At 45.9% G+C, this 15,353-nt stretch overlaps 1 protein-coding gene across 6 annotated transcripts; it reads left to right on the top strand.

The window, feature by feature from the left end:
• The first annotated feature begins 466 nt into the window (after positions 1-466).
• On the top strand, positions 467-15,010 carry LOC117051582 (FXYD domain-containing ion transport regulator 3-like). 6 transcript variants are annotated; one of them, XM_033158118.1, is made up of 8 exons: positions 467-513; positions 10,420-10,486; positions 10,740-10,772; positions 11,097-11,120; positions 11,522-11,596; positions 13,271-13,307; positions 13,513-13,544; positions 14,815-14,925. In XM_033158118.1, the coding sequence occupies exons 2-8, from the start codon at positions 10,444-10,446 to the stop codon at positions 14,832-14,834; spliced, it is 264 nt and encodes an 87-aa protein (XP_033014009.1). In that variant the 5' UTR covers positions 467-513; positions 10,420-10,443; the 3' UTR covers positions 14,835-14,925. The 6 variants fall into 6 exon arrangements, with proteins under 6 accessions (XP_033014009.1, XP_033014011.1, XP_033014008.1 ...); XM_033158120.1 differs by lacking the exon at positions 467-513 and adding an exon at positions 615-824; XM_033158117.1 differs by lacking the exon at positions 467-513 and adding an exon at positions 1,043-1,145.
• The last annotated feature ends 343 nt before the right edge of the window (positions 15,011-15,353 follow it).

Below are 15,353 nucleotides of genomic sequence, written 5' to 3'. Positions count from 1 at the left end.
AAAGTGGCCCTACTCAACCAAAGAGAGTCTATCTAGTGAAAATGGCTGAAAAGACTGAGCTGTGCGCCAGGGAGCTCCAAATTCAAATCTTACATTTGCTGAGATAATGAATAGCTGGGATGGGGAACTTGCTGGACTACAACTCCCATCAACCCCTGCTCATTGGCCATGCTGACTAGGGCTGATGGACATTGAAGCCCAATAATGGTTGTTAGGACAAAAGGTCAGAAGACCTACCAGCAAAAGAGAAAAAGGAGTACGTCAGGCAGCTGTGAACACCTGTGTGGCAGACAGAAATCCAACAGATGCAGCAGTCTCCGTCATTATTCAGAACAGCATACTTGTGGGGAAGTGGAGGAAGACTTGCAGCCCTCCAGGTGGAGTTGCCCACTGGCCAGGGATGATGTCCGTCCTAGCTAGAAGGCCACAGGTTCCTCACCCCTGCGAGATACACAAACGCTGCTATGAAAGGCATGGTTGTCTCAAGCCAGAGGAGGACCCCTATTTGAGGGGGTGAGTTGTGAAGGGAAACCGAGCGGCCCTGCCTCGTTTCCTACAAGGAAAGGGAAGGGTCGAGGCGCCTCTCCAAGCTGGCAGGAGGCTGGAAGCTCCGGGTTGTCTGTTCCCTTGCAGAGGAAAGGCGAGGGGGCCAAGGCGGCCCTTCCCTTCCCCGCGGCAGCCAAACCTGTTCCTCCTCCTCCTCACCTGCCTTGGGTGTGGTCTGCGCTCAGGTCTGTTTAGTCAGGCAAAGGAGCGGCCCCTCCCCGCCTCGGCTTTTTCCGGGTCGGGTTGGCTCGCCTGCATTTGGCCTTTCCGCAGACGGGGTGAGTAGAGGGGCCCTTTGGAAAGAAGAGGTGTGTGGTGGGTGGGGGAGCAGGATCGGGACCCGGCCTCCTGGCGGAGGGGAAGGTTTCGTTGCCCACGGTGGGGCCCTCTTGCAATCCCCGGCTTGGGCGCGGCTGCCCAAGCTTGCACTTTGCTCTCTTTTTACCAAGGTAGAGAAAAGAGCATCGTGCGCTTCTTGCGTGTGCGCGCGGCTGTTTCTGAGCAGAGCTGGCAAGCTGAAAGTTTTCCTCTGAAATTAGGGCCGCCTGGGAATTGTTCAGCGAAAAGAGCAGTTCATCTGACCAGGTCCTGGCAGCTCTGTAAGACCCGAATAAGCGTGTTCTTTGTACAGTATCTCTCTCTCTGCAAAAAAAAAAAAAAAAAAAAGCAAGCAGGGAGCGCTTCTTCGAGAGCTGCTTTAACTCACGAAGCAAAACAAAAACATCAATCATGATGCACGTTAAAAGTATGGTAGCTTTCTGTGCTTCACCAGAGACCAGCTGCTCCATGCTGGCCCTTTTTTTCAGATGGGCTTATACAAAAATAGTGTATTTGGCCTGCATTGTATTTCTAAGGGGGGGAAACCCAGCATTGCCCTGGATTTTGGATGAGCACAATTCTGGCCCTTTATGGGAGGCCGTGGAAGGGACTGGTTCCAGTCAATGCCACCCCGACCTTCTTGTGGATAACCTGTTGCCTTTGTTGTGCAGACATTTTCTTTTATTTTATTTGCCCGATCCATTTGACATAGATTGGCACTTTTGTGGCCGCTTCTTAATTATGGTAGGAAAGGGGCATCATTTTGGAGTGGCTGCTGTGAGCAAAGCTGGGATGTGACCTTCCCATTGGAACTGATCTTGATATGGAAGCAACATCTGGTGTGGTTTCAAATCACTTGTGAGGGATCTAGGCCTCTTCCTAGAGGGAAGCAGTTTCGTTTGGAAGCTGTTATAATTGTGGGGACAAAAAGAGGCAGAAGTAATGTGCCGCTTCAACTTCAGAGCTGAAGTGAAGGCCCCACTGGGGTGTCTCCATCTCTACATCTCAGTGGTGCAAATATGCCTGTTGTTGGCTGCCACTTAAAATAGCTTCATTCCACTTGATGCTGAAAATGTTAGGCTGAAGTGGGACTCCTTGACTGCAACAGGTTGCTTGGGAAATGTGCCTCCATTCTCGGATGGTGGGCCATTGTGATGTGCTCCTCTTTGGAATGTGGCTGCCTGGGTGTCAGGAAGCACCTATTGGATAGTGTCTGTGACATCACTGACAATGAGAAGCCTGCTGGGGAGTTTAGACTCAGCTGGCAAAGACGGATTCAGAAAGGAGCTGAAATTGAAAGGCAACTGTCCACTTCTTCTTCTCACATGGAATATGCATCTGCAGTTCAAATTTGAACCGGTTCTGAAACTGAATTATATACAGCTCCACAAAACAACTCCAGAACATCGTGAGTGACAAAAAAAATTCATGTTTTTATAGAAACACAAGAGCTTTGCATTATAGATATGCATGGGTCACACACACACACACATACAGAGAGAGAGAGAGAGTCTGGCAGAGGATCTTCAGACTTTGAGACTTTGGTCCCATTTACACAGTACTTCTTCAGTGTGTTTTGTGAATCCCCAATTCATTCAAGATTCCTGCACTGCACGTACACCAGTTGAATCTAATTCCTTTGTCGCAATGCAAATAATTGCTTCACTGCTGCCGATAGTTGAAAGAGCAAGACTAGTCAGTTCCCAAGGAGCTGGGGGTAGGTTTCAGGAACTAATGTTAGCAACTATATAGCTGCCCCTCTAGATTAGGTGGAGCTCCTAGACAGGCACTGTTTCTTGCAGGTAATGGCAGCAGTGTTTCTCAGAGGGTAGCAGGGACAAGACTTCTCAGTTTAGGTCTCGAAATAACCCTTCACTGGGCACACTTGCAGGACTCATCACCTTCTGCCTGGATATGTTAATTTAGCAAAGAAAATGTGTTTGCATGCCTATTCTTGAAATACTCATGCATTCCATATGCAAAATGGAATTATGCAAAACCGTGATTTGCAAAATTAGGAAGGAAATTCCTTTTGATTTTTTAAAAAAATCTGCAAAACAGCCATTTAAATTACAGAAGAGGCTTAATCCCTAAGCCACAGTAAGGTAACACTTTTATCAACCCCCTCCCCAAATGTCACAAGGTTGTGTGCAAGCTTTTGAGACTTGCGGGCTCATTGTTAAAACAAGGCTGGGGATAGCAACAGAGCATGATAAGTGAAGGACTAGAGGGTGATGAGAGTTGTAGTTCAGCAACATCTGGAGGGCCACAGGGTCCCCATCCCTGAATTAAGGCCTGCAGTTTGCAGCGATTTAAGCATCCCTGGGTTTTAAAGGTTTTCTTTGATGGCAGAAAGTGAGGAGGAATTAAAGAACCTCTTAATGAGGGTGAAAGAAGAGAGCACAAAATATGGTCTGAAGCTCAACATAAAAAAAAAAACACACTAAGATCATGGCCACTGGTCCCATCACCTCCTGGCAAATAGAAGGGGAAGAAATGGAGGCAGTGAGAGATTTCACTTTCTTGGGTTCCATGATCACTGCAGATGGTGACAGCAGTCACGAAATTAGAAGACGCCTGCTTCTTGGGAGAAAAACAATGACAAACCTAGACAGCATCTTAAAAAGCAGAGACACCACCTTGTCGACAAAGGTCCGTATAGTTAAAGCTATGGTTTTCCCAGTAGTGATGTATGGAAGTGTGAGCTGGACCATAAAGAAGGCTGATAGCCAAAGAATTGATACTTTTGAATTAAGGTGCTGGAGGAGACTCTTGAGAGTCCCATGGACTGCAAGGAGATCAAACCTATCCATTCTGAAGGAAATCAGCCCTGAGTGCTCACTGGAAGGACAGATCCTGAAGCTGAGGCTCCAATACTTTGGCCACCTCATGAGAAGAGAAGACTCCCTGGAAAAGACCCTGATGCTGGGAAAGATTGAGGACACAAGGAGAAGGGGATGACAGAGGACAAGATGGTTGGACAGTGTTCTTGAAGCAACCAACATGAATTTGACCAAACCGTGGGAGGCAGTGGAAGACAGGAGTGCCTGGCGTGCTGTGTTCCATAGGGTCACTCATCTCTGTGGTCTGAAACAACGGATGGTCTCTTGAAATTGAAAGGTGCCTGCAGATTCACTGGTGTTGTTGAAGAGCTGTTCCTAATTCTGCTTATTATTTTTAAAGGCATCATCTTTGGGATGACGGGTTCTGCCAAGGATGGGGAATTGGGGTGTTTTCATGCATGTTGTTGACTCGCATTTGAAAACAGGATTTGGAGTTTTCTGCTTCAGAGCTCTGTGTGTCTTGGGACATGCTTTTGGTCTTTCATTCAATCCTGGTGCAACTTCATTTCAAATAAAGTCTGCTGCATCTTCAGAGGCAATAAGAACTGCTTCTGTGGTTGATGCAACAGTTCTGTGTGTGCAGGTAGTTGCATACTCTTTGTTATCTTGGCCCCAGTAAAGCGGAGACCTTTTTATTTCCCAGGCTTTTAAAATCTCTTGTAAGCTTTAAGCAGTTTTGCGCTCTGTTGCTGTTTTTTATGGTGTGTTTATATACTTTTATTATTGGATTTTAAGTTACCACTTCATAACTGCAAACTTTGTTTTAGGGCAGCCTATGTAAATACTACAAATGTAGCTCAGGGGCAGAACACATCCCTTGCATGAGAAAGGTCCCAGGTTCAATCCTTGGAATCTCCAGGCAGGACTGTGAAAGACTTTTATGAACTCTGGAGCTCTATTGTCAGTCATTATTGACCAGCCTTTCCTAAGCAGCTGCAACATTGTGTTCTCTCGATGTTGTTGGACTAAAGCTCCCATGAGCGCCAGCCAGCATGGCTTAATGGGCAGGGATGAAGGGAGTTGTAGTCCAAAACATTGGAGGGCACCAGGATGAGGAATGCTGGTTTTAAATTACCCAAACTGCATGAACGCTCATTAATTTGTCTCATCCCTTTTAAAAGTATTCTACTGACCATTGCGATGTTCTGTGGCAGTGAATTTCTGTTGCAGTACTAACAATGAACTTTTCTGCAAGCCCCACACCTTTTAAAACGATGCTTCTGATTAAATCCTGAGCCTTAAAAAAAATGTGCTTAAATTTGGGGCTAGAAGTCCTATAATGAGCCCTGGCTCTGAACGGAGCAGATTCCTTGAACTTGCCTAAACTTGTTTGCCTTTCATAATGCTGTCATAATGAGTTAGTAACTGGAGATTTCCAAGGAAGACATTGTTCTGTGACTTGCCAATCAGATTATTGCCTTGGCACCCAATGAATTTGGACGCAGGAGGTGCAGCAACATCCAGCATTCCTTGCAATATTGCTCTCCGTCCTGAGCCGTCCATTAATAAACTATTTGTTTCTGAGATTTGTTCCCTGCATCACATTTGTGACGGCTCTAATCTGTTTCCCACTGGCACAAGGTAGGTACTGAGTAGTTAGTGCTTATATGTTCTAAGGCAGGGGTAGTCAACCTAGTGCCTTCCAATTGCTGCTGGACTGAACTCCCATCAGTCCCAGCCAACATATGCCCGGGGCTAATGAGAATTGTAGTTCAACAGTAACTGGAGGGCATTGCGTTCGTTACCGCTGTTCAGTGGCTTCTGAATCTGTAGAATTTACGTGAAAGGCCCTTGACTACTCTTTGCAGCCATTCCACAATAAGTGCATAGCTCCTTCTGCCTCTGTGGTCTGGGTAAAGTGTTTTCCCTCCTTTGCCCAGTCCAGCTCCAACATTCTCCCCAGAGTTGCTTTTTTCAACTCAGTTTCTCAGGTTCCTGGGGGCTTTCCTGGGCCATATTGATGGATGGATCTCTACGGGTGCACTTGTCTTCAACATTTGACCCTTCCTCAATGAAGAGTAGCAGGAGGCACCAGCCGGGGGACTCCCCAAGGGAGGTCCCTGAGGAAGGAGGCTCAGAGCCCAGGGGGTGGTGGTGGGACACTGAGGAGAGGTCAGAGGGGGACGATGGGGAGGAGGTGCTGGATACTGAAGAGACAAGAAGTTTCAGCGAGCAGGAGGAACCTGTGGCAGGGAGCAGGCTAAAGCAGACAAGAATCCCTGGAGTCTCCATCTCCTGCTGTGATAAGCTCCTCCACCCACTTGTCTCCAGGATAATGAGGAGACTGGAAGAGAGAACAGAGGTGGGCAGACACAGTTTGAGACTGCTTGGGAAACTCCTCCAAGAACCTTGGAAGGGATGGAAGGCAGGGACCTTCAAACTGCTTTATAGAGGCAAGCCCTACTGGGAAGTGTTGCCGAGTTCTATGCCTTTTCCTTGAATCAAGAGTTAACTTCACTGCCAACAGAGAGCCTTGCGCCTTTCGTGCTGACCTGCATCTGACTCCAGTCCTGACACTGCTGGGAGTAGCTTGTGCCTCTTGATGGAGTAGATTCAGGGTCTCCAGCTGTTTTTGGACTGCAGTTCTCATCATCCCTGACCACTGGTCCTGGTAGCTATAGATGATAGGAGTATCAATATCAATATATGATGTCATATATTGATATCAATATATTGTCCAAAACCGGTTTGAAGTCCACATCGTGATATTTGTTTTGGAATTTTTGACCTGGCAATATATTGCAAATCAAGACTTGTATATGTGTGTGCGATGCAAAAATCATGATGTGGGAAAAGCCATGAAGCCAGCCGGTGGCTCTGCATAGCTCCATTCTTATTTTGGTATCATGATACAGTTGTACCCTGGAAGTTGAACAGAATCCGTTCTGGAAGTCTTTCCGACTTCCGAAACATTCGGAAACCAAAGCACGGCTTCTGATTGGCAGCTGGAAGCTCCTGCAGCCAATCAGAAGCAACGGAAGCCCCTTCGGATGTTTGGCTCCCAAAAGAACGTTCGAAAACCAGAACACTCACTTCTGGTTTTTGATCATTCGGGAGTCAGAACGTTCGACTTCTAAGGTGTTCGGGAGCTGAGGTATGACTGTATATCAGTGTATTGCGATGTTTAGCTGGTGATATATCATGATGTTGAAAACCAGATATTGCCCAGCCCTACTAGGGACAATCTTCCTCTGACCCCAAAGCCTTTCCGGTTGTACTTCTGCCTGCATGGACACAGTTTAGCTGTTTCTTAAAACGCAGTTGCGTAATCTTCTGGCCAGACCTTTTCTCAAGGCTGCGCCTCAGCCCAACACAGCCACCAGCTGCCGCCTTCTGTTCTTCACCGGCAACAGCTTAATATTAAGGCATCAGCTATCCACTTCTCCCTCAGCTTTCCCACCCCTCATCAGCCTTAGCAGTTGGTGTTCTTTTTCCCAACTGACAGTTAACTTGCCCATTCTTCACTGACTAGAACCTCCAGCCAATCACAGCCTGTTATTTCCCAGGCCAGCCAGAATGGGTTTACCTGATCCAGGTGACTCACTGTCTCTCTTCCTTCTAATAGAAGCTGTCGCCAGACAGGTACTAATAACAGAAACATAGCAGCCCAAGGCCTTGAACATTTGGTACTTGGCATTCTGAAATCAACTGTAGAAGCAGCACCTTTTTACTTCTGCGAAACACTGGATTTGGGCTTTGCTGAAACAGTTTGCTACGAAGAGGCTGGAACTAATCACACACTTGACTTCAGTTCACTGTTTCCAAAAGAATTTGTAAATATTTCTCAGTAAAGTGCCATCCCTTATGTATTTGCTTTACTCTGCTCCCCCTGCCACGCACTGTGAGTGGCGGTGTAAATGCCACTGAGGACTAGCAGCCGTCTAATTAAATGATCCCTAACCCTGTAACCATCACCCTGTTCTCCCAACTTGCACCTGCTTTTCACAGTTCTGTCTCTTTAAGACAATATCTTTCTTCCTGTCCCTAAGCTTCTGGTGCTGTAGCTTGCTTGACTGCCCTGTTGATCCATAAACATCAGAGTAACTTTTAACTGGAAAACACTTTCTATTTACTTATCTCTATCTCTAGCATCAGGTTTTTGGCCCTTCTGGGCACCCTGGAGGGCTAAAGGAATGCTAAGAATGTATGTTCGGTCTGGAATGTTCTGTCCTAATTTTGTTTTCTGATTGGCTTGGGTAACCCTGTAGAGTTCTGAATGCCACCCAAGTACAGACCGGTCTTGCTTGTTGCGCTTCACTCTCTTTCAGTTTTGTCTTGAACATGTTGTGTTGTTTTTTTTAAGTAGAGATGGTTTTGGTGTAAAATACACCATCTCTTTGCGACTCTGGTTGGCAGCTGCTCTCTAGAGTCTTGGGCAAAAGGATTTCCCCATCACCTACTGCCTGGTCTTGAATGCAAAGCATATGCTATATCACTGAGCTAAAGAAGGTTGTGTTGCTAGCCAACCTAGCAATGGAATCTGCTAAGAATTTGGGAGTAGGTACATTATCACAGAGGATAGGGCTGTTGCATCTCCACTGTCAGGGACATACTTTCTAGTAGCACCTTAGAGACCAACTGAGTTTGTTCCTGGTATGAGCTTTCGTGTGCATGCACACTTCTTCAGATACACTGAAACAGAAGTCACCAGATCCTTAAATATAGTGGGGGAGTGGGGAGGGGTATTACTCAGAAGGGTGGTGGGAATGGGTGATAGGCTGATAAGTGTGGAAAACCAGTTGACGACTCTAAACGGCTGCAATTAGTCTTGCAGGGAAAGGCAAGGGGTGAGATGGCTAAAGATGGCTTTGTTATGTATAATGAGATAAGAATCCAATGTCTTTGTTCAAACCAGGTTTCTCCATGGTTTTAAGTTTGGTGATTAGTTGCAATTCAGCCACTTCTCTTTCCAGTCTATTTCTGAAATTTCTTTGTATTAAGACAGCTACTTTGAGATCTTTTATAGAATGTCCTGGGAGATTGAAGTGTTCTCCTACTGGTTTCTCTGTCTTGTGATTCCTGATATCAGATTTATGTCCATTTATCCTTTGGCGTAGGGTTTGGCCTGTTTGTCCAATATAGAGAGCTGAAGGGCACTGTTGGCATTTGATTGCATACACAATGTTGGAAGATGAGCAATTAAATAGTCCTGAGATGGTGTGTTTGATGTTGTTGGGACCAGTAATGGTGTTATCCGGGTTTATGTGGCAGCAAAGTTGGCATCCGGGGTTATTGCAGGCTCTGGTACCAGTGTCCATGTTGAGTCCTGTTTTTGTATTATTGTGGGTGAGGAGCTGTTTGAGATTGGGTGGCTGTTTGTATGCGATGAAGGGTCTTCCTCCCAGAGCTTGAGAAAGAGAACTGTCATTGTCTAGGAGAGGTTGTAGATCTCTGATGATGCGTTGTACTGTTTTAACTTGGGAGCTGTATGTGATGACTAGTGGTGTTCTGTTATTTTCTTTTTGGGGTCTGTCTTGCAGCAAGTTTTCTCTGGGTATCAGTCTGGCTCTGTCGATCTGTTGTTTAACTTCATCAGGTGGATATTTTAGTTCTAAAAAGGTTTGCTGTAGATCTCTTAGGTGAGAGTCTCTGTCTGTAGAGTTGGAACAGATGCGGCTGTAACGTAGGGCCTGGCTATATCTTTAGCCATCTCACCCCTTGCCTTTCCCTGCAAGACTAATTGCAGCCGTTTAGAGTCGTCAACTGGTTTTCCACACTTATCAGCCTATCACCCATTCCCACCACCCTTCTGAGTAATACCCCTCCCCACTCCCCCACTATATTTAAGGATCTGGTGACTTCTGTTTCAGTGTATCTGAAGAAGTGTGCATGCACACGAAAGCTCATACCAGGAACAAACTCAGTTGGTCTCTAAGGTGCTACTAGAAAGAATTTTCGATTTTGTTTTGACTATGGCAGACCAACACGGCTACCCACCTGTAACTGTCAGGGACATAGTGAGGATTTTGGGGCAAAAATTTTGTTGAGCTTTTTTTGGGGGGGGGGAATTGCCCCCTAAAGCTTCTGCTGGGGTGGCACAGAGCCTCAGTTAATTGAGTACTTTAAATGCTTTTCAATTTTTTGTAGATTGGGGGGGCAATGGTCCCCCGCCCCACCCCCTCGGCTACATCCATGGTCATTTGGGTTCAAGTCCAGCTTTCAAGCTTTTCGTAGGCATCAGTTTGGCCATTGTTTAGGGAAGTTTTTAATGTTTGATGTTTTATTGTGTTTCTGTTGGGAGCCGCCCAGAGTGGCTGGGGAAACCCAGCCAGATGGGCGGGGTATAAATAATAATAATTATTATATTGTGAGAACAGGATGCTGAACTAGATGGGCCTTTGGCCTTCTTACATTCTTAAAGGTAGGGAGAGGGCTGAGAGATGTTTGCAGGGAAGCTTAATCCATTTGCCACCTCAGCCTCTGGGAGAAGTGGGGCACGAATGGAACAAATGTCCTTGTGAATGGCATATATATACGGTTCCATTCTGGTCCCAGGGTATGGCCTGAAGACATGTGAGGCCACCACTCTTGCTGAAGCTAAGCAGGTCTGGGTTGGGTCTGTTCCTGGATGGGAGACTGCTTGGAAAGGAAGTACATGTACGCTGCCTTGGTTTGGGGGGGGAGAGAAGGCATTGGGGTGGGGAGGCAGGGTATAAATATTGGAAAAACTAGAAAACTAAATGAATTCTCTCCATCTTCTTTCCCCACAAAGCTCTGCTTATCCCTACACACCAATATGAAACCCACCACCATGGAGATCCTGCTGCTTCTCTTGACTGGTAAAGTTCTCAGAATTGTCCTCTCATCTTCTGCTCACTTCCCTTCCCCAGCCCTGTGAAGCTGGCACTGACGTGGGTGCCTGTATCTTAATGCTATTCAGGGCCAATGAGAGCTGTGGGTGGAATGCCCTCCTGCAACCTAACCATGTTATGCTTCTGCCCTGCAAAGGGCAGCTGTGAGTAGGGAACTGAAAGCTGGGGAGCTGTAGTTATGCTATCAAATTACAATAACTCTTTTCATTTTCTTCCGTAGCATTCCCTGTCCTGGGGGCCAATGATCCTACTGGTGAGTAGCTTCTGGTACACCACTTGTTTTGGGGCTTTTTGTGTATATTGCTATAGATGTGGCAAAGGGGCTCCTTAACAAGGATGGAGAAACTGTAGTCTTTCAAATGTTGGGCTTCCAACACCAATTGGCATGGTGGGCCTTAAACAGCTCAGGACCACAATACCTCAAGGACCATCTCTCTCCATATGAACCAACACGGACGCTGAGATCTTCATGTTCAAAGAACAGTTAGCAACACACCTGGGTTCTTATAAGAGGGCTGTTTTGAGGTGTGAATCCTAAGGACAGGATGTTCTAACTTCTTTCTTCCTCTCTCTTCAGATCCAAACAGCCCCTTTTATTACGGTAAGTTTGAGTCATTCTTGGCAACACCGTATAATCCATCCTGAATCTTCTGGCCAAGAGCAATTGTACATAAACAGATAGTGTACTTGTTTACAATAGGAAGGAAGTGCCATGTTTCATCTGTCTTGTGTGCAAGAGTGCTAATTGTACAATGGAACAGATCCACCCCAGCTCCTTGAAACCCTTAGTCCTGTTCTGTATTTATCCCCTGCAACTCCTGGTCGCCCCTATAAGACGACTCTTCCATAACTCCCCTAATAAAAATAAAAATCACCAGAACATCCCTCTTCCCCCGCTTGGTGGATATTGAGTGGGTGGGAAAGAGGTTTCTAGATTACTGGGGGATAATGAAGAGGCAGGTATCCTAGACAAGACCAAACCTCTCCTCTTTCCTCCTGCAGACTGGCACTCGCTGCGTGTTGGCGGTTTGATCGTTGCTGGCGTACTCTGTTTTCTGGGAATTGTTATCCTGCTGAGTAAGTGAATGCAGAAATTTGTGGGGTGGGAGGGAGGAAGAGTTGGTTTAGAGGCTATTGGCAATTGCTTAATACAGTTTGGCTTAGCTCTCACTAAGGTGCTAAATCTGTGTTTGGGCTATATACCACTGCAGTGCAGAGATGTGTGAGCACCATCAATTATCCTTCCATGCAGAAAACTGGCACATTCTATAGAAAGCTAGGCTTAGAACATTTCTGTCATAAGAGGTCTGTTCTGTGTGGAGGAGCATGCAATCATAGGTGCTGCCACACTGCAGTATTTTATTCATTTGCAAAAAAAAATTAAAAAAATTACACTGTCCTTCATGCAGATCTCAAGGCAGATCACAACGGCAATGAATTATTATTTAATTATTATTCATTGAATGTATATCCCAGCCTTCCTCCAAAAGGAGTCCGGGGTGGCAGTATGAAGCGATTGATTGATTGATTGATTGATTTATGTTGATTGATTGATTGAAGCGATTGATTGATGTTCATTCGCATATATTTTCAGTGCTGCTGTTCAGACAGAATGGATGCCACTGTGGTTCTACACCCATAGTAACAGCAACAGTAAAATCATTTTAGAAAATGAAATAGGCATGCTGCTTCAGTTTGGGCTCGGCTTTAGAGAGAACCTTATCACTCACTGTCCAAGTACCCTTGCCGCCGCAACTTGATTTTTTTTTTTTTTTTGACAGATAATGGGTCATACCCAACTAAGTTAAAATCTGAGTAGACCCATTGAAATGAATGTACCCAAGTTAACCGTGTCCTTTAATTCCAGTGTGTCAGCTGTGAGCATGACTAATAATGGATACAACTCAATACGTCTACTATTTTTGTATTTACTTACTGAGAATGGCATGGGTCCAGTATTCTCTGCTTGCTATCACAAGGGTGAGTTCCAACATTGAGCAACAGAGGGATCCAGTGCCATGGATTGCACAATCTATAGTGCAACGACGTTACCAGCAACCTGCTGTTTCATTTTCTTGTGCAGCATAGTTGCGCTGGCACAAAGCATTTCTGTAGCGGAACAAGTACTACGCACCTTTTAAGTGACTTTAAGTAAGCACTACATTGGATACAAACCATCATTCGCTGGCAGAGTGATTTTTGCTCTTCAAACAGAGCAGCAAAAATGGATAGTTACTTAATTTATTATTGTCGTATTTTTACTACCAGGAGAAGCAGTTGTGGAATAACTTGATCAGCCTTGCCTACTGGGAACCTGAACTTGGAAAGGAGGGGCACTGTTTTGGGAAGGGGAACACAGCATGTCCCATTTTGAGCCGGCTCCATCACACAGAGATACCATATATCAGATCACCCGTTGGCCTCTGTAACTTATGGCAGCTTTCTGTAACTGGGAGCACTGGTCTACAGCTCCCCCTGCCCCATACTGGCTGTGGCTGATGGAAGTTGTAGTCGAAAAAATCCAAAAGGCAGCCAGTTGGGGAAGGCTAGCCTAGAGTCTCTGTGGCTGCAGCTCTCCAAATATCTCAGGCCGTGGTCTTCCCTGCCCACCCCTGCTCCCTGAGATGCCAGAGGGCCGAGGCAGGTCTCACTTCCCCGTGCAAACCTTATGCAAGACACCTGCATTTTGTCAGCAGCTGCTGATGGCTAATTTGCCAAATCCTTAGGCTGTTTTTCATTCTCTCTTCCCAGGTGGAAAGTGCAAATGCAAACCTAAGAGGAGAAACAGGTATGATGAAATTGCTCCTATAGGTCGTAGGGTGGCAGGAAGGAGATGGCAGCCACTGTGGGTGGCAAATTAATAGGCAGAAAATTTGAAGGGGTATGATTCTGGAGACAGTAAAGTCCTATTCCAGCGATCTTAAAACTGGAAGGAGGAATGTGGATGATTGTCTGTGGCTTCAACCTTATTAACTTGTCCTCTTCCTTTGTAGTGTCCACACCATGCAAAAGCTCCCGCTTGCAGGTAAGTGCTCCTTTGGGGATGGAGAAGCGATTGGGGGGGGGGAGTCTACTGAAAATGCCGTTATTCACCCCTGCTGGGGACTGCAAGGATTAGCATTTCTTGAAGCGGATCGTGGGTGGAATGTGAAGCTGCTGCAACTTCAGCCTGGAAGCCTGAGTGGCCTCCATCGCATGCACCAGGCCAATGGAGGACAGGGGTCCCAAATGAAATTTCTAAGCAGGAATAGATTTTGCAACAGAAAAGAGAACCATGCAAATGCTTGCGCCATCTGGACATGAAATACCACGTGGCCATTACCTCCAGAACTGTCACGCAAAGAATCCCAATCCTGTGTTGCTGGTTTTAAAAAGTGCTGTGTCCTGCCCCTTGTTGGAATCCACCCTGCAAGGAGAGTATTGTGAGGGAGATGGTGGGAGAGCAGAGGGGTACATTTAACTATTTTGCCCTCTGGTGGCAGCTGCAGAGTTGACTTGGCCTGCAGCGTTGCCTGAGCAGGAGGCTTTTTTTGGCTTGCTAAAGATGCCATCAGATCTTTGCCCTGAAGGAAAACCCGAAGTACATTTGCAACGGCCATGGAAATAATTACCCGGCCATCGCTATACGGTTCCAGAGCAGGTCACAACAATGTAAAATACTACAGTGGTACCTTGGTTCTCAAACTTAATCTGTTCCGGAAGTCCGTTCCAAAACCAAAGCGTTCCAAAACCAAGGCACACTTTCCCAATAGAAAGTAATGCAAAATGGATTAATCTGTTCCAGACTTTTAAAAACAACCCCTAAAACAGCAATTTAACATGAATTTTACTGTGAGACCATTGATCCATAAAACGAAAGCAATAAACAATGTACTGCAGTCACACAATCATTCTGTCAGTAGCTAAACTAGGTTCCACACGGTCACAAAAAAAGAGCGGCAAAACAAAAACGCAAAATAAGTAGCAAAAACAGACAGACCTTAGCGTAACACTCAAATCAGAAGCATAATACTCAAAACAGAGCACATTTGGCTGCTGAAAAACGTTTGCAAACCAGAACACTTACTTCTGGGTTTGCAGTGTTTGGGTTCTAAGTTGTTTGAGTACCAAGGTGTTTGAGAACCAAGGTACCATTGTACATTAAAAACACACTGAAGCAATTTACGGTCTGAGCTAGAGGAGGTCTCAAAATATATGTATCTCAAGTGCCAAAGGCAAGGGTGTTTTGGCATGAGAAGGTATCTTAAATATGCTGTGCAATCTAGTTCTCCCTCTTATCTCTCTCTCCCCTGTAGGAGAAACCAGTGAATGCTGAGTGACGATAATGACTGCTCCCACTAACATGCCAGCCATACCTGACTCCTCTCTCAATTGATGTAACACACTGGATCTTTCAATGTTTTTTTTGGGCCCTCACACCTGTATTAGGTTTTGTTTTGTTTTGTTTTTTAAAAAGAGACATATAATAAAATTCTGGTGTTTTTCCTGAAATGGGTGGTCTTAGGCTATGCGCAGATTATTCTGATTTAAGGCAGCAATGAGGGTCCTCTCTCTCTCTTTGGCCCATGGGACAATTCCCAGGCCACCTGCTCCCCCAAGGCCACCCCCCCCCTCACTGGCCTTTCCTCACATCCACCTTGTGTGCTTTTGCCTGGCTGGAATATGTCCTTCAACTCGGACAATGCCTCTTACCAGCCTGGAGGGAGGACAAAAAGAAGTGTATGAAACGAGTCTATGGTACAAAAAAATTGTGTCCATGTTTATCTTCGGTCCCATGTGACATGTGATCATTGGAAGGCTGCCCAAACGGGGATATGGTGGCCCTCAGGCTGAA

Source organism: Lacerta agilis, chromosome 8 (assembly GCF_009819535.1).
Source record: "Lacerta agilis isolate rLacAgi1 chromosome 8, rLacAgi1.pri, whole genome shotgun sequence".
NCBI classification, from domain to species: domain Eukaryota; kingdom Metazoa; phylum Chordata; class Lepidosauria; order Squamata; family Lacertidae; genus Lacerta; species Lacerta agilis.
Note: the sequence above shows the minus strand (reverse complement) of the source record. Positions and strands in the feature narration are given on the sequence as shown.

Coding starts and splice junctions, on each gene's coding strand:
- LOC117051582 (XM_033158115.1), top strand. CDS start 7,224: ATGGGTTTACCTGATCCAGGTGACTCACTGTCTCTCTTCCTTCTAATA. Junction 7,290..10,419: donor TAGAAGCTGTCGCCAGACAG/GTACTAATAACA, acceptor TTCCCCACAAAG/CTCTGCTTATCCCTACACAC. Junction 13,308..13,512: donor AAACCTAAGAGGAGAAACAG/GTATGATGAAAT, acceptor CTTCCTTTGTAG/TGTCCACACCATGCAAAAGC.